The following is a 21,373-nucleotide window of genomic DNA, read 5'->3' as shown; positions in this document are numbered from 1 at the left end:
TGTAATGCTAGCTTCAGATTCTCAATAATAAATAAACCCCAATTCTATAGATTTTACCCAATTGACACAAAATGAATATATAACGTATAGAGTTAAAAAATTTATGATTTTGCAACAAACCTTTTTTTGTAAACACTTTTGCATTGAGTGTCTTCACTGTTTTAGAATAAATAAATGTCTTATAAATGAATAAGCTCATTTGTAATATGACAACCAGTCTGTGAACATGTACTGGTTTAAGGCTGTTTACTGGTTTAGTGCCATGTTTTAACTGTAGGGATATTTATCATCACCCTGACCCATAAATCCATCCATACCACACCTTTTGAGCTTAAACTATGGCTTGTTCACAGAAATCCATTTCTAAATCGGGTTTTTATTTTCTATCCCTGGATAATTTTGTTATTAAAAGCTTTCAGCACACGTAATGTGTCTGGGAATCACACAAAATTCCATTAAGATCCCTTCAACTCTATTAAACTCTACACCCTCTCAGTAGAGCCCCTAAGCCCCGCCTTCATCCGGCCTCTGTTTAAGCGTCAGTCAGCACTTTTTCTATCAAGTGATTGGTGCGGCACAACAAACGATACCTGCTCTCGCTGTGTGATTGGCTGTGCGCTGTGCGAAGCCCCGCCTTCTGAGCAGATTGTTTGGAGCGGTCACAGGGGCTGATGGTGGACAGAGCAGGATGGCAGCCGGACTGAGGGTCATGTGTGAGATCTGAAGTGTTCGGAAATACAATTTAGGTGAGCGACACGTTGCATTACATCATCTGTAAACAAACATATTATGTGTTAATAAGGTTTGATCCTTTCGTTTAGAAAAAATCTCTCACTTTTATGAGTGTTTCAGTTGAATTTGCGTGCGTTTGTGTGGTGTGATGTTTATATATGTAAATATTTTACTGATGTGCTTTTTATTCATCTAAAGAAATGATGAGGGAAGTTTCTTCATCAAAAGAGAGAAAGAAATGCTTTCTGTAGTAGTAAATGTTCCATTGGTTCATAGAGAAAGGGACAATTAATTAGTCAGGGACATTGTGCTTCTGCCTTATTTATCTATCTATTTATTTATCTATCTCTTTATCTATTTATCTATGTATTTATTCATTCATTTATTTGTTTGTTTGTTTATCTGTTTGTTTGTTTGTTTGTTTGTTTGTTTGTTTATTTAATTGTTTACATTTATTAACCAGGATTATTATGTTGGCTTTGTAGAAGCCAACATTCTGATTTCCGTTATAAGCTTATTATTATTATTATTATTATTATTATTATTATTATTATTATTATTATTGCTATTATATTTTCAATAAAAATATTTACCCATACAGTAAAAAGTCATCTATATTTATATACAAACTGTTTTAATAGGGAAGTTGTAGTTTTTACACACAAGACCACAACACAAAACACATTATTAGATTCAAATCTGTATGCAAAACTATATTTTACTTTTTTCCACCCAGATACCATGAAGGATGTAAACTTTTACATGTCTGCAAAGGTCACGTAGTCATGGCTACAGCAAATCCAAGCACGAGACAGTAGTAAATAATGCATATAAATACAAGTAAATACATACACACACACATACATATATAATGCTACAGTAGTAAATAATGCATATAAATACAAGTAAATACATACACACACACACATACACACACATACATATATAATGCTACAGTAGTAAATAATGCATATAAGTACAAGTAAATACATACATACATACACATATAAAAAATATACTTATGTTTGTGTATCACACAACATACACACAGATGTATATATAATATACGTGTGTGTGTGTGTGTGTGTGTGTGTGTGTGTGTGTGTGTGTGTGTGTGTGTGTGTGTGTGTGTGTGTGTGCTGTACACGTTGGGAGTATTTTGGATGTAATTTGCAAATTAAACTTTCTCTCCTTTTTCATCTGCTTAAACAGGAGTACAAACTAATGTCTATTTTATATTAAAGCTTGTTTGGTATGTAATCTTGATGCAGCCTTTATTTATATTTGTTTGTTTGTTTGTTTAAAATATATACCTTGCACATTTCATATCTTTCTTAACATTGTAATGCACATCACACATCCCAGCTCCTTACACAAACATCGTCACTACATAGAATATAAATGAAGTAATAGCTATGTAGTGCATTAAGTGTAGCCTACAGCAGTGAGCTGTTTGGGATTGGCCCATTTCAGGGTGGCAGATGGGGGCTGTTGTGTTGGGATGAATCTCAGCTTGTGACCACGGTTGATTAGGTTTAGTCATCGTATCTGCATCGCTGATGACATAAAGCTGTTATATGTTCCATGTCACGTGACACTCAAGTGTGCTTTTCCACAGGATTTTGTGTCTGAGGATGTTTGGAGGAGAATTTGTGCTCAGGAGAAAGAGGAAGGGGGTCTCAACAGGGGGTGAAAGCAGGAGTGTTTTGCTTTTATTTTGGAGCAGAGCGGGGTGTTAAAGGAGGTTGGGGGAGGGAGACGAGTCACATGCATGGGAGAGCCTGTGTGTTGCCGTGTGAACGGAGCGCTTATTGTCCCAGCAACCTTTCAGAGTGGCTTCCCTGAGGTCCGAGCTTCTCCTCATAACCCTCCCCCATCTCTGTGTCTTTCTCACACACACACACACACACACACACACACACACACACACACACACACACACACACACACACACACACACACACTTTTGAATCATTTTAAAATGATTCAATTCTAAATAATTCAATTCTAAATATTTGTAATTGACTTGAATGAACTTTATATACCTTTTTTCTAGAAGCTCACATTAGTCATGTGTAAAATATTAGTCATGTGTAATATATTAGTCATGACCATTTTATAACCTTAAACCCCAAAATCCAGCCGAAACACGTCATTTTTGTTACCTCCAAACTTTTGGAGGTAGTTTCCTGTTGACTGACGGCCACGGTCCTGTACATGATGTCACATGTAGTAAGAATTTCTGATTCACTGATTTGACCAAAAATTTACTTCAATTTTACTCTCTCTCTCTCTCTCTCTCTCTCTCTCTCTCTCTCTGTCACTGAGTTATTATCTTGAACTGTTGCTCATTGCTCTTGTACTATAGAAATCTAATGTTTTAATATTTTTTCTAATAATAATAGTTTTAATAAAGGAAAGAACAGCACATATTTTTTGTGTCTATTTACAGCTACTTTTAATAATGTGGAACATCCAGAAAGGATATAACTGCAACCAACAGCAATAAGATATTTTTCTTTGTTTGAGCATCAGTTATACGAGTCCCTGTGAGCGAGGAGTTATTATAGAAACGCTAATGATTTACAACGAGTGCATTTAGATAACCTGTGATTTGAATTATAGCTGGAAAAGTTGTCAGAGCTGCTTTTGGAGCAAAACACCTTCGGACCAATCAGATTGGAGAATTTAAGAGCGCGGTGTTATAAATGACAAGGTGGATTTGGCCTGACGCGTGGGGTGTGGCTTGGGTGAAAACCACCGTGCTCAGCCTGGAATCACCTTACTGTATTACGCTGACAGATGCACACACACACACACACACACACACACACACACACACACACACACACACACACACAGTGAAGGCAGTTTTTTGTGTGTCAGCGTCTTTTATTCAAACACAATGCAGCTTGATTCTCCCTCAGGCTGTGTATGTGTGTATCACTGTGATTACGCGTGTATGTGTGTGTATCACTATGAATGTGTGTGCATTTGAGTGTATCTCTGTGTATGCATGTGTTTTTGAATGTATGTGTGTACTGTTAATGATGTAAGACGAGCCTGCGTACTGTATGTGTGCTTGCCGTGCAACCTCGCTGCATTGTTCTGAAGGACAGGAAGTCAGAGATGGGACATACAGAGGAACAGGAAGCTGCAGGCCGGGTGCGGAGATGCCAAACAGGAAGCAGGAAAGTGAACAGATATTATGGCCAAACTCCAAGAAGAAGCTTCCCCACTATCCCTCTGGTCTTCTCCTTCATCTTTTGACTTTCAAATCCACCTCTTTTAGCCAATCACGTGGCAGATGGTCTCTCAGCTGGCCAGATCTCCACAGGGGTTCTGGACGATCCAGTAGCACTAGAAGGAAATGACATGTCAGAGGACAGCTGGAGAGCTTTTGGTAACATGGAGCAGGACTGAGTGATACGACATGGAATATCAATCCTGTCAGATATAACATTTGTATGATTCCCGCCCCTGTTCCTGTAACTCCGCCCCCAGGATTTTTTGCAACTGTTGCAAAAATGGAAAAGGTGTAAATTGTTTAAAATTTTAAAATCTAGACATTAAATTAAACTTTTTTTTGTGTGTCTTTCTCCTAATCCTGAAAAGAGGAAATGATAAATCCGAAGACACATCCGGACTCAAATCCGGTGTGTGTGTGTGTGTGTGTTTTAAACTGTGTGAGCGAACTGTAGGGGTTAAATCTCATTAATGGCCTTATGATTGAGAACTGGTTTAATTTTAGTAAAAACTGGGAGCAGATGGTGGTGTGTTAATCCTCCAAACCCAAGAAACAGCATATTGGATGAAGTGTGGATGAGTCTTGACTCATGTGTGCTGTGTGTGTTTTCCACCAGGCTGAGTGAGGCGAGGTAGAGCCATGCCCCTGTTGAAGAGGAACATCGAGCCCCGGCACCTGTGCCGTGGTGCTCTGCCCGAAGGCGTCGGTAGTGAGCTGGAGTGTGTAATGAACAACACGCTCTCCGCCATCATCCGCCAGCTTAGCAGCCTCAGTGAGTACAAACACGCACACACACATAAACTACAGAAACATGGACGCTTCACATGGATTCTTTCATTTCAAACGAGTATAGGTTCGACACGACACCATTTGCATAAACGCTAATTAAAGCCATCATAATTGAGACCGGGTCACGTTGACGCACCTGACCTTAACATCTTTCTGATTCTCGGTTTGTGTCAGTGGGTATTTTGTTTAGGCCACACCCACTTCACCCACAGATAATCAGTGTTCCAGTCCTGCGTTAATATATCCTACTACATCCGTCTATCCTGCAACTGCACCCTAAAATCTGTTTTTCATCTCACTTCAGCACCCCACCCCACCCCTCTGTGTGTGTGTGTGTGTGTGTGTGTGTGTGTGTGTGTGTGTGTGTGTGTGTGTGTGTGTGTGTGTGTGTTGTATTGTAGATGCCTGTAGAGGGAGTGGAGTAGGGCCTTCAGCAACAGCTGTGTGAGTTAAATATAAATGGATAAGCACAAAAGCCAGTGGGGTGGGGAGGCAAACAGAGACATGGCCTCTGTGAGTGTGTGTGTGTGTGTGTTCCTACTCTAACACACACACACTGAGACAAGGCCACACAAGCTGTCTGTATTAGCGTGTATCAGATACATGGAGTGTGTGTGCGTTGGTGTGGGAATGCATGCAGATAAGTATGTATATAGCGTGTTTGTGTGTGCCGTGTCAGAGGTCAGGGCTATCGAAAGAGCCAGGTCACTGTTTTCCTTCCTGTAAATATTTTCCTAAAAGCATCCTGCAGGTTTTTGTTTGACTTTGCCGTTATAAATAGACCTCATTGTTTGTGCTATCATTCACCGCCATGTATTACTGAATGCAGGCATTACTTCAGCAGCAGGATTACGGCACTCTGTCAGGTTAGCCGTCTCTAACGCAGCACATCGATTCTTCCACCCGCACCACGGTGTAATGCTCGAGGCCACAAAAGTCTGCCGAGTTCAAATCGAGGGTGGGAGATTTTTTTTTTAAAAAAAAGGCAAAAAAAAGGCACTGCACAGAACAGGAAGCTGTGTTTTGTTTTGTTTTTTCAAATAAATCAGTGTTCATTTTCTCTATGGATGTGGAATCTTTGTATAAAAAGGCAGAGTGTGTGTGTGTGTGTGTGTGTGTGTGTGTGTGTGTGTGTGTGTGTGTGTGTGTGTGTGTGTGTGTGTGTGTGATTGTGTGTGTGTGTGTGTGTGTGAGTGATTGTTTGTGTGTGTGTGTGTGTGTGTGTGTGTGTGTGTGTGTGTGTCTGAGATCCCTGTCCCCCTACAGACTCCAAGCTTAATAAAAAACTCCTTTTACATCAACACTAATGATTTAAATTATTTATACATTTATTTATTTTTCAGCTTTACTAAATGAGAAGAGAGGATTAATTTTCCCTCTTAAATCATTTCAGATTAGGAAAATATTCTGAAATGAAATTGTTTATTAAATGACTTTTATAATTTTTTTAATTTACAAATGAAATGACAGCGAAATTATTTTGATTCATTTCAAATTCATTATTAAATTATTATGATGATATTTTTCCACTGAGTTCGAGATCAAGGGTAAATTTTTAGCAGTTTTTTTCCATTCATAATGCGCAATAATGTGTGTAAATGAATATAACCAAAGGGCAGGGAATGAATTTGCGGAAAACTGTTTTAATGTCAATAATAATAGAAAAAAAAGTCTCAGTATCTCGAAATAATGAGAGAATATTCCTTCAAATTATGACTTTTGAACATCTGAGCAGAAATGACAGGAAACAGGAAACGTTTCTGAATCAAATTGCACTTTACTATCATTTGTTGTCTTAGTAAAGAAAGGGTTTTTCTTTCCTGTGCATCTATTCAGCCGTACGCAGTGATGCTGATCCTGTATCGTGAATTATTAGGGTATAAAATTGATCCCAAATGATATTTAACTGAAATAAACTGCATCGCATGTCACAGTGTTTGTTTCTCTTCTCATGCGTCTGCTCCGGTCTGTAGGTAAGCATGCGGAGGACATATTCAGCGAGCTGTTTTATGAAGCCAACGCATTTTATCTGCGAGCGAACTCCCTGCAGGATCGCATCGATCGGCTCGCCGTCAAGGTCACTCAGCTGGACTCCACCGTGGAGGAGGGTAAGGGATTGTGGGAAACCAGACTCCGGGTCAGCATGTGATACATTTCTGTGTTGGATTTGTTCAGATTGAGTTACATAGAGCCGGCGCCTGATAAGAGACTGCAACTCAGAGACAAAAGAAAGCATAAATAGTAACTTTTACCTTAGATTCGTTTTGTCGTTTTGTATTTAGTATTTTGCAGTGAAGAACGCAAGTATCGTTTTGTTTCAAACTATTAAAGCTTGTAGCACTTAAAATGGTCATCATCAGTGATGTTTCAGAGCCAGAGCATGTTGGTATTGTCTACTGAGATCAACATCATCGCACATAACATAGGGCAACATTTATACAAAAAAAAAACAGAATTAAAAAAAAGCAGTGTAAGAACAAACCCGAAATACAGCAACACTTTTAATCCTTATAAGATTATAAGATGATATATATATATATATATATATGATTTCTTGCCGTGTGTGTGTGTGTGTGTGTGTTTGTGTTTGTGCAGTCTCTTTGCAGGACATTAATATGAGGAAGGCTTTTAAGAGCTCCACAGTACAGGACCAGCAGGTGGTGTCCAAGAGCAGCGTCCCAATCCCTGTGAAAGAGATGTATGAGCTGAGTGACCCCCCTCCACCCCTCAACATCCTCTCACGGTACAGGTGTGTATCGCTCTGTGTGTGTGTGTATGTGTGTGTGTGTGTGTGCTCACTGCTAATCATTAGTAATCTTAGTCTCATGCTGCTCTATTGCGCCTCTCATAACTTACATGACACAAACACTGCTCATGTTTCAGGGACGATAATAAGGAAGGGCTGAAATTTTATACGGACCCCTCGTACTTCTTTGACCTGTGGAAGGAGAAAATGCTGCAGGACACGGAGGACAAGAGGAAAGAGAAAAGACGGCAGAAAGTAACCGATGCACACACACATACACACACACACACACACACACACACACATATATATATATACATATATATTTGTTTGTTTGTTTATTTATTTATTTTAACCGATTTTTTCCTTCATAATACTTTATTTGTAGCTACACATAATTTTGTAGCTCATCCACTGCACAAGCTATTTCCAGTTATCACTTACATTATAGTAAAAAGCCGTTCCTCTCACCAACCTCTCTTTTATCACTTGAAGTTAATAAGATAAAAACATAACACAGCTTGTCATGTGGCTGTTATCCGTCCAGTCGTGAAAACTTTATCGAATAATACAAGAGAATATTTCCATAAACGCAAAATAACCTTCAATTAACGTTTACTAGTAGTAAATGTTCAATTCTATTATCCCATGTCTCTCATCCATGTTCTGACGAACGAGCCGTTTCTATAGCGACCGTAATGTATTCATATGAGCGCCTGTGATTTGCGATATATTGTGATAGCGTCTGCTTTTATATAAACCTAAGCTACATCCTTCTGACCAATCAGGTTTGAGAATTCCAAACGTGTGCATGGTGATGATCTGTTTTTACGGAATGCTTGTGAATGCTGCAGGAGCAGAAACGCTGTGTGGACGGAACGCTGCAGAGAGAGGTGAAGAAGGTGCGAAAGGCTCGGAATCGCCGTCAAGAGTGGAACATGATGGCCTTTGATAAGGAACTGAGGCCCGACCTGCGGCACGGGCACACGGTGCACAGAGCAGGATCATCTGAGGGCTCCGTGTCACCAGAAAACAGGTGAAAGGATATAAACAATAAGACAATTCCCCCAGAAATTATCTTTTTTTTGCTTAAACTTAATCACAGAGAGTCAAAACAAAAACAAAGCGAACGCAAACCGGCATGTAACAATTCTTCATGATCAGCCAGGAGGATTTATATATCGATCGAGGTTAAAAATTCACTCTGCCGGGACACAAGAGACTCCATCTGCTCGGTATGGATCACGATGTCTATATATAGCGTCATGATTTTGCAATATTTGAGACGCAACATGAGAAGATTGTGTCGTGACATGCAGTGCACTTTCTCACTGATACAGTGATGCCACTAAGTGATGCTACAGATATCCTTAGTATTTATATTTATACGTTTAAAAATAATTGTAGGTACCTTAGAGAACAACATAGTATTGAAGATACACCACATGGACCTATGGTGAAAGACAGAACTTGTGCCTTGATGGCATAAGTAAAATCTGTGCTCATGTGAATCTATAATGGCACAATGATGCAGTTTATTCTCTCCTTCACTCTGTATATTGTATATCACTCTGTATCTCTCTGTCTCTCTTTCTGTTTCTTTCTCTTTCTGTAGGTCTCATGGCCATGACCACTTGGACCATGGCTATCTGACCATGTCCAACCACGCAGGCCACGCCCACACGTACTCCGGCCCTCCCCCCGGCATGGCGGCCCTTACGGCTCATGCCCACATGAACATGGAGCAGGACTACAGGACGGGGTCTATGGCGTACCGCTCGGGCACGCTGGGCCGTCCACACCAGGCTCCGCCTCCTCCTCCACCCACAGAGTGCATGAACGGGTCCATGCCCCTCCCACCAATGGACTACAGGTTTGTTCTTGTGCCTGGCACCCTTAACTCTTTACTGTCAGGATTTAAATAGCAATAATCACTTGCCTGGCTGTAATCACAAACAAATCCACACTGAAAACATGCTACACTGTATATTTCATATAAATGGCTCCACCTTGTGGTGATGATTAGAAAATGATGTGACGGCTCTCACTTTGCTTCCTGTTTTTCTTTTTACTGCAGTATGGATTACATGAACTCAGCCACACCTCCTCCACCCCCAGCTCCTCTCATTCCATCATCTCAAACTGCCTTCGCTCTGCCTCCCATGGGCACATCCCCAGGCCCGCCTCCCATGGGCGCCGGTTACATCCTGCCTGGTTCACCTGCCTCTGGACCACTGGCTGCTCCTCCTCCTCCTGGGCCGCCACCTCCTCCACCTAACACTACCCAACAAATCACACCCAAACGCCCACCTGTTCCCATTGAAGCCCCACCCATGAACGATGCCCGCAGTGACCTGCTAGCAGCCATACGCATGGGTAATGATCTTTTTTCAGTCTCTGTTAGCCTAATCGGAGTGCTTATTAATGGAGGAAGTAGAAAAATCACCCTATGAGTAATATTACCTGCTTGTCATGTGACTTATGATTTGTAAAAGTATTTGCCCCTTGAGCTTTTACACAGTTTACAATGATTAAATACTGGAATTTAAATGGACTGGGATTATATGTTATGAATCGGGATTCATTTTATGTTATTGTATGTTATGAATGAATTAATATTATTAATATAATTTACAAAATTGTTTAAAAAAGCAAAAAACAAGTATTCACCTCATTATTCTGCCACCATCAAAATTAGTGAAATATAAAATGAGGATACCAGACACAAAAAAATAATTTTTTACTAACAATTCATGAGGATTTAAAAAGAAAAAAATTCATTTAAAAATTAAAAAATTCATTCATGGGCTTTAAGGACAAGTTCCACTTCCTCTGCATATTATGTAGAACATTTGCCTTCAAATATAAACTGAAACAATGAATTAAAGTAGAAATAGAATAAATATACATAAAGAAAAAATATCTCAAATATATTTAACTTCTCACTAAATTATTAAGATGCTTTTCACTGGTCATTATGTACACCGTTACAGTTGAGAATGATGTGTGTGTGTGTGTGTGTGTGTGTGTGTGTGTGTGTGTGTGTGTGTGTGTGTGTGTGTGTGTGTGTGTGTGTTTTTTCTCCAGGTATTCAGCTGAAGAAGGTGCAGGAGCAGCAGGAGCTGCAGGCGAAGCGAGAGCCGGTGGGCAACGATGTGGCCACTATTCTGTCACGCCGCATAGCTGTGGAGTACAGCGACTCAGAGGATGACTCCGAGTTAGAGGATAATGACTGGTCTGACTAAAAACACACACACACACACCTTTTTTTTCTTCCTAACACTGCAGTATCTACAGTACACGGACGTGCAGCAGCACTCAAAAGTTTAGACCTGTGATTATTTCACTTTAATCAAAAGTCTTAACCTCAAAAGTTGTTCCTTAGATGTTTAAATTCATAAAACTGAGTTAGGGTTAACATTCAAAATAAACTCACATGTAATAAAACTAAATCAAATCACTTCACACTCATTCTTTTTAATCCTTTTTTTTTTTTTAACGAGTTCAGATTGGTTCAAAGTCGATATCGTGTCCGCTCAAAGAAAGTATACTGTAAGAAATTGTAAGAAACTGTGGAAAGTGTTAAGATAAATTAGCTGAAGCAGCGATTAAGGGGTCCAAGCACTATGCAGTGCCCTGGAGGTGCTGAAGGCTTGATCGGAAACAATGAAACAATCCGATGGTTTGTGTAAAGATAAAATCACCTTTCCTAAGTGCTTTTTTTGTTGGGAGACGATATCGGGACTGTGTGATGTAAGTCTGTATAGTAAAATTAATGGAGGACATTTCTGGTCATCGCGATCACATGATTTCAGAATAAATTAAAGCTGGGATTGTCTTCATGATGTACACTTAGTCATGGCATTAAGAATTCCATACATAGACCTCAACATACTCATTTGAACCCGTTGCCTCAGACACGTCCTGTTAAACGTCGTCTGTATTTTTATTTTTATATTTTTTCGGTTCGGGTTCTGAGGGACACGACTGAAAAGACCGAGCTCTTCCTCAAGTGCTTTATACTGGGCAAAAAAGTACAAACCCTCCTTTCCCAAAGGAGAGAACATGTTCATCATAAGGTGGATTCTTTACAGATACAAATACCCTCTGTAGTCTAAAAGTAATGGCACCCTCTGTAGTCTAATATAGTGGAATAATCTGAAATGGTTTTAGTGTAATGATGGTGATAATGTAAAACATCACTGCTTAAATAAAATATATTAGCATAAAATATCATAGGCTACTGAATAATAAAAGAAGAAATGTGGAAGACGTTTGTTCTACTTTGGGGCTTGGACGCCTAATGACATTCGGTGTGTCCAGACTTTTGACTGTTTCTGTACGACATGATGCTCATCCAGCTGTTTGTTTACATGTTAATTTTTTTTTTTTATGCTAAAAGAATTTCAGAATTGTTTTGTGGTTGTAACAAACAGGTATAAGTTGTCAAACTTGTCTAATCGAATAGGTGAGATGGTTCGGTTAAATAGAAAAACACGCAGCTGAAAGATTACAGCTCTGCACGATGCAGACCTGGAGATCACATGACCTGGACATCCCTGAAGAGAGCCGAAGGAAATAAGGAGTGACGACGAACTGAAATGAATCTATTGCTTCAGGACCTGCTGAGCCCTCATCATGGAAATGGGTTCTTAGGGGACTGGCGTCTCTATGGAAACAGTACAGCTGGGATGCAGGTCTCCATGGCAACTGTGGAGCCTAGGTGGCGAGCGGATGAAATAAAACAAGCTCAGACCAGGTTATTTTAAATGCACAGCACATTCTTTTAATACAAAAATTAACAAGAATCTCTCGATTTTTTTAACTAATCAAAGCAATAAAAAGAGAGCACTAACACCTTGGAAAAATATACACCACATTCACGTAATGTCTTACAACATCTCAGTTAAATAGTGCATGTTGATTATCCTTCTTTTTATTAATCATTTTTGCAGATACGTATTTTTTTGTTGTTCTTGTTGTTGTTGTTGTGCCATTTCTCAAAAATAAAGTGCATTTCACAGTTAAGACTACGCATACGTCTACACAAGATGCTATTCCTACTTCACCCAACCTCTGTGTTCTTTTTTTTTCTAACCATCTCTTTCATGACACGTGCAGTGATACCAGCGATTTCAGTCCCGAGAGGACGATTTGCTCAGAACCCTCAAAGAAAGCTTGAGGTATGTGTCATCAAAGTAGACGTTCCACTTGAGCCTTTATCTAAACGGACTCAACCCCTCGCAAGCCCTTTACACTGGCGCTACACACGACGTCTCGCTTTACGGCACCACAGAAGCATTGCGGTCGATTACAGCGCATCTACGATTGGTTACATTTGTGGAGAAATCAAAAGTGTTCCTCCATCAAAACATGTGATGCTCTAATATTACTCCATATTATGGATTATAATATTGCAACGAATATTATAATTATTACATCACATCGAAACTAAAGACTCGACCAGAGCACGGCTCTGAAGCGCGATCCTCGTCGTCTCCCCGTCGTGTTTGTTTTTGCTTGTACGGGTCACTGCACGTCGATCGAAAAAAAGATTAGACAAGGTAAGGAGGTGACGTCGGGTGAATATGGACGAGGCCTAAGGTTAATTGTTGGATCAGAGCACCATGAATAATGTCAAAATGCCTCTCCGGTGTCTCATGCCTTATTTACAGGATCGGCTCGATGAATAGGACGCCTTGCCGAGTAAACATAAGAACTGTTCCTTTTATCGATACATTCAGAAAAAGCTGTACAGCGCTTCGAAATGCAGGAGGAACAAAAAAATAGTCTTGCTCATTAATAATAAAACAAACCGACTCTTCAAAAACGCATTCTCTTTTCTCTCTCATCTGCCATCATCGGAAACATCATCATCGTCAACGTCAACATCGTCATATGCAATGAAATAAAACCTGCAGCACTCATTTACACTTCAACAACAACAAAAAAAAAGAGGTCACTCAGGTCAAAGGTCACGTTGAGTAGGCCGAGGCTCGAGAGGCGACGTCTATGAATGACAGGAAGACTGAGTTTTTCTGTTTCTTTTTCTTTTTTGAGGAGTGGGGATTCGCACATGATGTTTGCCACCTCACCTCCATCTTTTCTGCATGCCTTAAGCGGAGACAGGCTTTTTAGCATGACACACACACACACACACGCACACAAACAAGGACATAGCATACGCATGCATGCACATACACGCTGCCATGCAACAAATGCAATCATACAGAGACATGACACACATTTACAGGTCAGTGATTCACAACGGCAGATACAAACTACAGGAACGTGTCTCACTGCGGGAAAGGGAGCGACTCAGTCTAATTCAAAAGGGAGCGACTCAGTCTAATTCAAAAGGGAGCGACTCAGTCTAATTCAAAAGGAAGCGACTCAGTCTAATTCAAAAGGGAGCGACTCAGTCTAATTTAAAAGGGAGCGACTCAGTCTAATTTAAAAGGGAGCGACTCAGTCTAATTCAGGAGCGACTAAGTCTAATTCAAAAGGGAGCGACTCAGTCTAATTTAAAAGGGAGCGACTCAGTCTAATTTAAAAGGGAGCGACTCAGTCTAATTCGAAAGGGAGCGACTCAGTCTAATTCGAAAGGGAGTGACTCAGTCTAATTCGAAAGGGAGCGACTCAGTCTAATTCGAAGGGGGACATTTTTAGACTGGTGTCGTAGCGCCGAGGGTTCGGACACGTTTCGGAAACACAGCTTCCCTCACCATGCTTTGTTTTTTTTTACAAAGCTTCACTCGCACTCACTCAGGGACATTTAGAGCGTTTATCATTAGCATTTAGCATTTAGGACAGTTATCTTTCCAAATTGCTGGATGGAGCTGTTATTGCTGCTGGAATATTGCTATCGTTTTGGTGAAACACTCAGAATGCGGTTATTGCTTGCTCATGGAGTCTGAGCTCAGCGCAGGAACGGATTTGAAAGCAGGAGTTTCAAAGCATGACATTAGTCTGACTTTACAAAAAAAATTCAATCTGAACGAGCAGTTTAGGCGAGAAATTCTGCTGTTACTGCACTGGAGCTATTGGGCAAAATACACATACGCTTTTTCTACACTTTTTAAACCTGGTTCCTTAAAGTTTCCAGGTATAGTTAAGATCCTCTAAAACACAACCCGGTCAGTGAGAACCGTTTTTAGGGTGAGTTCAGCTCCCTTTAAACTGTAGGACTTGTTTTAGGGTTCCCTCAACGAGAACCTTTAAGAGTGATCGATTTGGATTCAGACAAAGAATGTAAAGATAACTATTGAAAAGTTGTAAGGTTCTGTGGGTGTTTGTTGTAGGTTCTCTGTTCCTGAGAACGAGCTAAGAGTTCTTTTATAGGTTCTTTAGGGTTTTTAACAAGATATAAGCATGATGCTATTAATGAAAAGCAAAAGCTTTCTATGAAGCAAAAATTTCCATTTAAAACCATAACAGGTTCTCGAGCTTGTCCTTTTGGGAGATAATTAAACTCTGTGTGTAAAACCCAACACAACAACAACCCGATACAACAATGTTCTGTTTCATAAAACATCCCAAATAGAAACTTTTCAGACCGTTCAAGTCGCCTTTGAGCCCCGAATCCATTTTTTTGTTCATCTTAATAAAAATCCTTGTTTCAGATTAAAAGTGAAAGATCGATTAAAACAGGAAGTGTACGTTCTTAGGAAAAACTTCCTCAGTGGTTTTGTGGACACTGAGATTTTTTGCTCGAGTGCAAAACGTAAAAAAAAAGCAGAAGTGAAAACACCCCACCCCCCCACCACCACCCCCCCCAAAAAAAAAAACTACAATTCGTGCAAATTCCTTCACTTTTCTTTGAGGAGCAGCAGCTTAGCCAAGCTCTTTCTTATAAAGTGGCCATCAGCTCATTTTCACCAGCGCTTATCATATATCATAGCATACTGTATATCCCTTAATGTCACCGTCGGTGATGTCAGAGTAGAACAGCGGTGCTATCTCTCAAACCTGGGCTTTGTTTGGTTTTAGTCTATAAAGCAGCATCTGTGTTTGCTCTTATTATCCTCCTCATCAGCAGCTTGTTTCCAGGGAATACTTCACATTCAGGTGATTTCTGGATACGGTTCGTTTGTATTTAAGCAGCCCTTGAAAACCGGGCTTCGAACTTCGATTACCGATTAATATTAATGAATTCGTTAGGATTTTAACTGGCCATCGTTTAGACCGGAGCTTAGCTGGAATTAAAGCATGAAGGGCAGAAAAAAAGGACATTTTAAATGACCAGATTAAACAAAAGTCACTATTACACATTCGTACGTTCATTCAAAAAGTAAATTCTCCTATTCATTCATACACGACTGCTGAAATATCCACGCACTTCACATCCGTCCCAGTTCTCTTCAGCCTCCGCACTTCGTGCAGGAGGAAACCACTGCTAGTCGTCCTGTGGCAAGAAATTGAAATAAAGGCATCTATGGGTTTCATTCAGGGGATTCATGTTAGCTCTTTTCATGGTCTTCTGATTTGGAGGGTTCTGTACATCCGGGCACATTTGGGTCAGGGTCTTTAAAGCAATATAAATAAATAAACAAACAAATAAATAAATTTAAAAAACCCACAAAAACAGCAAGCAAGAGAAAAGCAAGATGGGCGCCGATTTTCTCTCCATCCGATAACGCGAGGCGCGGATCAGTGAGCACCGTGGCTATTTTTAGCTCCTCATGGCTGCTTGGTTTTCAGTACACGTTCAGAATGCAGCAGAAGAGCGAGGCCCCTCGTCTCAACCTCCTCCCTCACTGAGGGATGCCGTCGAGGCCTTTCAAAGGACCATTCACAACAGCAAGTCTGTCTACATTTTATGTACAGATGCTTGCTTTAAAAAGTGGGCTTTGGTGGCAGTTTGCTGGCACCTGGGTGAAGGGGGTAGAGAAAAGGCCATGTGGCAGTGGTCGGAGTTACATCACAATAAGGGGAAGACGTAAAATAAGGGCCACACGTATGTCCCCTTGACTCACAACAGCATGCAAACCCAGGGAGACGCTTCTGTTAGACGTCACTGGGCGTCCGTGCCCGTTGCGCCACGCTGGCCGGGATGCAGCCGCAGCACACCATCCAAAGTGCCTTCTGGATCTCTTGGTTGCGGAAGGCATAGATGACGGGGTTGATGATGGAGTTGTAGGTGGCAGGAACCAGTGTGGCGTATGTGTACAGCGGTGGGTAGGTGTAGTCAGCAATCAGTGAGTAGACAGTGAAAGGCATCCAGCAGGCGGCAAATGTTCCAAGGATGATGGCGAGTGTCGAGACACCTTTACGGGTCGTGACGTAGTGCGGCGTGGCAGCCAGGAAGTGGTGCTGCACAGCGATCTGGTGCGCGTGACGCATGACGATCTTGCAGATTTGCACGTAGAGCTGCAGCATGAGCCCAAAGAGCAGCAAGAAAGACACAGACAGGACAGCGACATTGTTCTTTGTGAGCGGCCACACCACGCTGCAGGCGTCCTCCTGACTCAGGCAGTTTACCCCGGTGACGGGCAGCAGACCGAGGCACAGGGACAACCCCCACAGCAGCACCAGCATGGTGTAGGTGAAGGCAGCTGTGCGCTCTGAGTTGTATGTGAGTGCATAATACAGTGACAGGTAGCGATCGATGGTAATGGCTAGCAAGCTAAAGACGGAAGCGGAGAACGAGGCCACCACCAGGCCGATGGTGAGCAGCTGGGCCGAGTCCGAGCGCAGTAGGTAGGCGAAGGTGAAGTGGAGCACCAGACCCACGCCAGCTAGCAGGTCAGCCAGCGCCAGGCTGCCAATCAGCAGGAACATAGGAGCACGCAGAGCTGGGTTCTGCCAGATGACCAAGACCACCAAGGCATTCTCGCAGGCTATCAGGGTGCCCGACGTGCACAACACAATATCCCACGGGTTCACCAGCAGCTCGGCAGAAGACTCCGGAGGTAAAACGGCAGGTGGAGGAAGTGTTCCAACAGTCAGGTTCTCTGTGCTCCCACCACCACTACTGACCCAGCTTGTGTCAGAGGTCAGCCAGCTCGAGGTTACTGACACCTGCTCGCTCATTGTGCCTCCCGTCTGAAAGAAAACACACCTTTAGCTTTGTAAACTCTGTTGCCATGGTGACATCCTATATGTGTAGAACCCTAACACGGAGAGGTTCCTTTTCAGAAAATGCCCATATTAGACAACCTTCCACTCAAGGATTTTTTTTTCTTTTTAATAATGCATTTTCCTTTAAGAACACTAGGATTTTCACTTGTAAACAGGGGTTCTACTTCTCCTAAGGTTCTACACCGAACCTTTAAACCTTCTCCCAGAGAGGAAAGATTCTTAAGGGCTGTGCAACTCACTTTTGTTCAGAAGGAGTGATCACTTCATGTAAAGCAATATCTTGCATTTATATTATATATGTGATAATAACATGAGAAGTTTGACCAGTCTGAAGCAGAAACATAAATCTGTATGACTTCAGAACAGCATATTCATGTTTACATCTGCATCACTCTCTGTGTGCATACGACATTATTGTTTTATCATAAGTGGCCTGCATGCAGCTCATGGCAGGTTTTTCATTACAGAACCCAAGAAGAGTTAATATCTCAATTTGAGTCGGAATAAAAAATTATTTTTTTTTTATCCCATTCATCCAGCTCTGCTCTAGACACAGAGTCTGTATCTTGTTCTAAAACTGTTATTTAAAGAGGAATATGAACTATGCAATTAGAGTCTTGGTATCATTATCATCATCGTAATTATTATCACCACCAGGCTGTCATTCTATCTCAAACTATTATGATTATTACTAATGTTTTACTAATAACACTTTTCTTACTCTTGCTCATGCAAGGAGTTAATTATATTAATCTTAACACGATTGTGTCATTATAACAACTTTATCATTTTTGTGGTCTATTATTCTAGATCGCATGACTCTAGCACTCAAATCACTGATTAAATGAGAAATTTGTTCAAATTTGAGAATTCGTTTCACTATTCATTTGTTTCTTCCACCTGCAGTATATATCACGTTTATGTCGACCATTATGGTGTCCAAAAAACATTAAAAAAAAAATCCAAGCCCTAACATTAATCTTTAAATCAGTCTCTTTGGAACAACGTTATGCTGCAAAGTCAAGCGGATAAGGCTCTGTGGTTAAGGATCACGCTTACCACTGTTGGGCCCTTGAGTGAGGCCCTTAACACTCTCGGCTCTAGTGGTGGTGTTTCCATGATTACCCTGTGCTCTGACCCTAATTTCCAAAGCTGGGATACATGAAGAGAAGAATTCTCCATGTGCTGTAATGTAATGTGTGGTAATAATAACAACGTCCGAATCTGAGTTAGAACTCTTAGAATATTTGAGAGCAACAGTTACCTCTAGCACAACATGAAGAAGACAAAGAACTGCGATTCCCAGCCGCACATCTAATTCCAACTGGTTATTGCTTCCACACCTTTCTTCGTGATCACATGGTTCATTATAACCAGATATGAGAGGATGGCAATTTCTGGACCTGAGAAATCGAAAAGGTTTTCTTTTTGTTTTTTATCCCTCTCTCATAGATTTTTTTCAGTGGTCAAATTTATACAACTGATTCTGTAAGATTAGGAGCTGCCTGAAAATAAACAATTAAGCTGTGTAAAATTCTTCATGAGCAACATTATGAAACGCAGCACTAGTTATTGTCCTGAGGGCAAAGTGTTATGTGACAATAATTCACAAATCAGATTTAAATAAAATACTAATATTAATGAAATAAAAATGAATGACTGCTCCCAGGGGGAAACAATACATAATCGAGATTATTTTATTGAAAAAATTAGCTGTTGATTTATTATGATATGATATTGTTGTATTGTGATATGTTAACTGATGCAATGGGTTAACTGGGTCACGGTTCTGATTGAAATGACTTATGAGGGTCGTAGAACAAGTGAAACCATGACCATTGTTATGCTTAATTTGCATTATATTATATAGTAACCTGTATCGTTGTCTTGATTATGGCAGGAACTAGATATGATGACAGAGAGGTTCTTAAAATACTTAGAAACTGTGAACATTGTGTAAGAAACCATTCCGTTTTGATGTAACGAACATCTCAGATATATCGTTTACAATAACTGCAGTGCATTTTTACACATTAATGATATTACTACATTATGATAAGCTTTCTTATCTACTTCACTGTGGTGTATATGAATATTTTTGAGTCTGAGCTTCACTATAGATAAAAAAAAAAAAAGAAATGCTATATATATTCAGAAGACCTTCTTATATCATGGGATGCTTTAATACAAATTGGTATTTTTAAGAAATATTAAAAAATAAAAATAAAACACTTCCCATATTTAAATAGAAATTGTGGCAAATCAAATGCACATCCCATCTATCCATCTTGACTTCAGATGAAACAATGTCCTATCTTCAGGAGGTGAATGAATGAAATACCTCCATTTCCTTTAGAATATCAGGGCCTATTTGATGTAGATTTTATTAATAGAGGTGTATTCTCCTGTTATACAGAGATGGAGAAGTAATGATGCTGATGGGGGAAGCTGTTAAAAATGCGTGTTGGATTCACTAAAGATGGCACTGCTTTTCTCTCAGCTAGTATCAATGAGATTTTATATGAAACTCTTAAAGCACAACAGTGCAGAATAAACCATTTTAATGTGAAGACGGATAACCGTGATGTGCAGACATTATTCCTGGTCTGTTAATAATAGTAGTGCATGCAGTAGGATGCTGCTTTGCTGTTTGCATCCTATAGCTCATGTATCCATCCGTACATCCAACCATGCGTGCATACAGAATATTAAAAATACCTGAGATTTAAAAAAAACAACAACAAAAAAAAACATCCTTTTATGATCCTCCTATAATTAAGTCCTACCTTGAAATCTTGGAGGTCGAGACGCGCGATTCAGACGCGTAAGCGACCTTGTTGCACGTTCGTGTCCATCTCCCGTCAGCGGCGTCGCTCGGTGCCGCAAAAAAAAAAGCGCACGTTTATCACCGGGCCGCAGGCGCAAGCGCCATCGGCTGCAGGAGCATCTTCGCAGAGCGACCTTCGTGCACGAGCGCGAGAGAAACCGGATCTCTCCTCCACCGCCCTCCTACCTCCACACACACACACACACACACACACACACACACACACACACACACACACACACACACACACACAATACTGCGTTACCCACACTATGCTTTCATCCGAGGTCCAATCTTGTCCAAAGCGGCCAAGTGGTTACCAAACTGAATTCTCTGTTACCAGTTAAATGTCTGTAATGAGATTTAAATCAATTGATATATTGATACTATACTATACTGTATATACTATATCATTTACATATACAGCATATAGGTATGTAACGTTTTGTCCAATCTGGCAACCCGAATTAAGCATTAAGTACGCAAGCATTCATTCATTCATTCATCCTCACACAGAAAGTTAGACTCTGGATATTAGGATCTCCAAGACACATCCTTATGCTTCATGAAACATTTCTTTCATCCCATGTTCATGTTCACGAAGAACTTTTACTTCAAGTGATATAAGTTAAGATGGATGGACAATGTGGATGGACCACTTTTGGTGGACAATGTGTGCTTCATCTATAGCTGGTTTTAGCTTTGTCTTGTTTGCTAATGTTGTAGCTTGTGTTTTGAAGCCTTTGCTTTTTTCTTGACAATTAATGGAGGTAACCATAACGTCTACCTATACCAGACGCCTTTATGAGACTTTACTTTGTTTAATTTTGATTCATATTTTACACACTAGGCTTCTTACTAGCTCCGCTGGTAGATTAGTAAAGCAGAGACAAATAGGATTTCTGCTAATTCTTTCCAAACTTAATGTCCCTACAGACATTTAATGAGCCGT

At 40.5% G+C, this 21,373-nt stretch overlaps 2 protein-coding genes across 4 annotated transcripts; one reads left to right on the top strand and one right to left on the bottom strand.

Moving 5' to 3' along the window:
* Window positions 1-612: 612 nt before the first annotated feature.
* wasf3b (WASP family member 3b) lies at window positions 613-10,974 on the top strand. Of its 3 annotated transcripts, XM_027176189.2 has the most exons (10): window positions 642-746; window positions 1,469-1,572; window positions 4,596-4,751; window positions 6,742-6,876; window positions 7,364-7,517; window positions 7,652-7,769; window positions 8,369-8,550; window positions 9,130-9,387; window positions 9,592-9,890; window positions 10,602-10,974. In XM_027176189.2, the coding sequence occupies exons 3-10, from the start codon at window positions 4,619-4,621 to the stop codon at window positions 10,757-10,759; spliced, it is 1,437 nt and encodes a 478-aa protein (XP_027031990.1). In that variant the 5' UTR covers window positions 642-746; window positions 1,469-1,572; window positions 4,596-4,618; the 3' UTR covers window positions 10,760-10,974. The 3 variants fall into 3 exon arrangements, with proteins under 3 accessions (XP_027031998.1, XP_027031990.1, XP_047664711.1); XM_027176197.2 differs by lacking the exon at window positions 1,469-1,572 and having other exon boundaries at window positions 613-746; XM_047808755.1 differs by lacking the exons at window positions 642-746; window positions 1,469-1,572 and adding an exon at window positions 1,620-1,637.
* Window positions 10,975-12,280: 1,306 nt separating this feature from the next.
* Window positions 12,281-20,635, bottom strand: gpr12 (G protein-coupled receptor 12). The gene is made up of 2 exons (XM_027176207.2): window positions 20,381-20,635; window positions 12,281-17,558 (listed from the first exon to the last, which is right to left on the bottom strand). The coding sequence occupies exon 2, from the start codon at window positions 17,544-17,546 to the stop codon at window positions 16,521-16,523; it is 1,026 nt and encodes a 341-aa protein (XP_027032008.1). The 5' UTR covers window positions 17,547-17,558; window positions 20,381-20,635; the 3' UTR covers window positions 12,281-16,520.
* Between the last annotated feature and the right edge of the window lie 738 nt (window positions 20,636-21,373).

The sequence above is a fragment of the Tachysurus fulvidraco genome, chromosome 25 (assembly GCF_022655615.1).
Source record: "Tachysurus fulvidraco isolate hzauxx_2018 chromosome 25, HZAU_PFXX_2.0, whole genome shotgun sequence".
Classification (NCBI taxonomy): domain Eukaryota; kingdom Metazoa; phylum Chordata; class Actinopteri; order Siluriformes; family Bagridae; genus Tachysurus; species Tachysurus fulvidraco.
The sequence above is the reverse complement of the archived record's forward strand: the minus strand, read 5'-3'. Positions and strand labels throughout refer to the sequence as shown.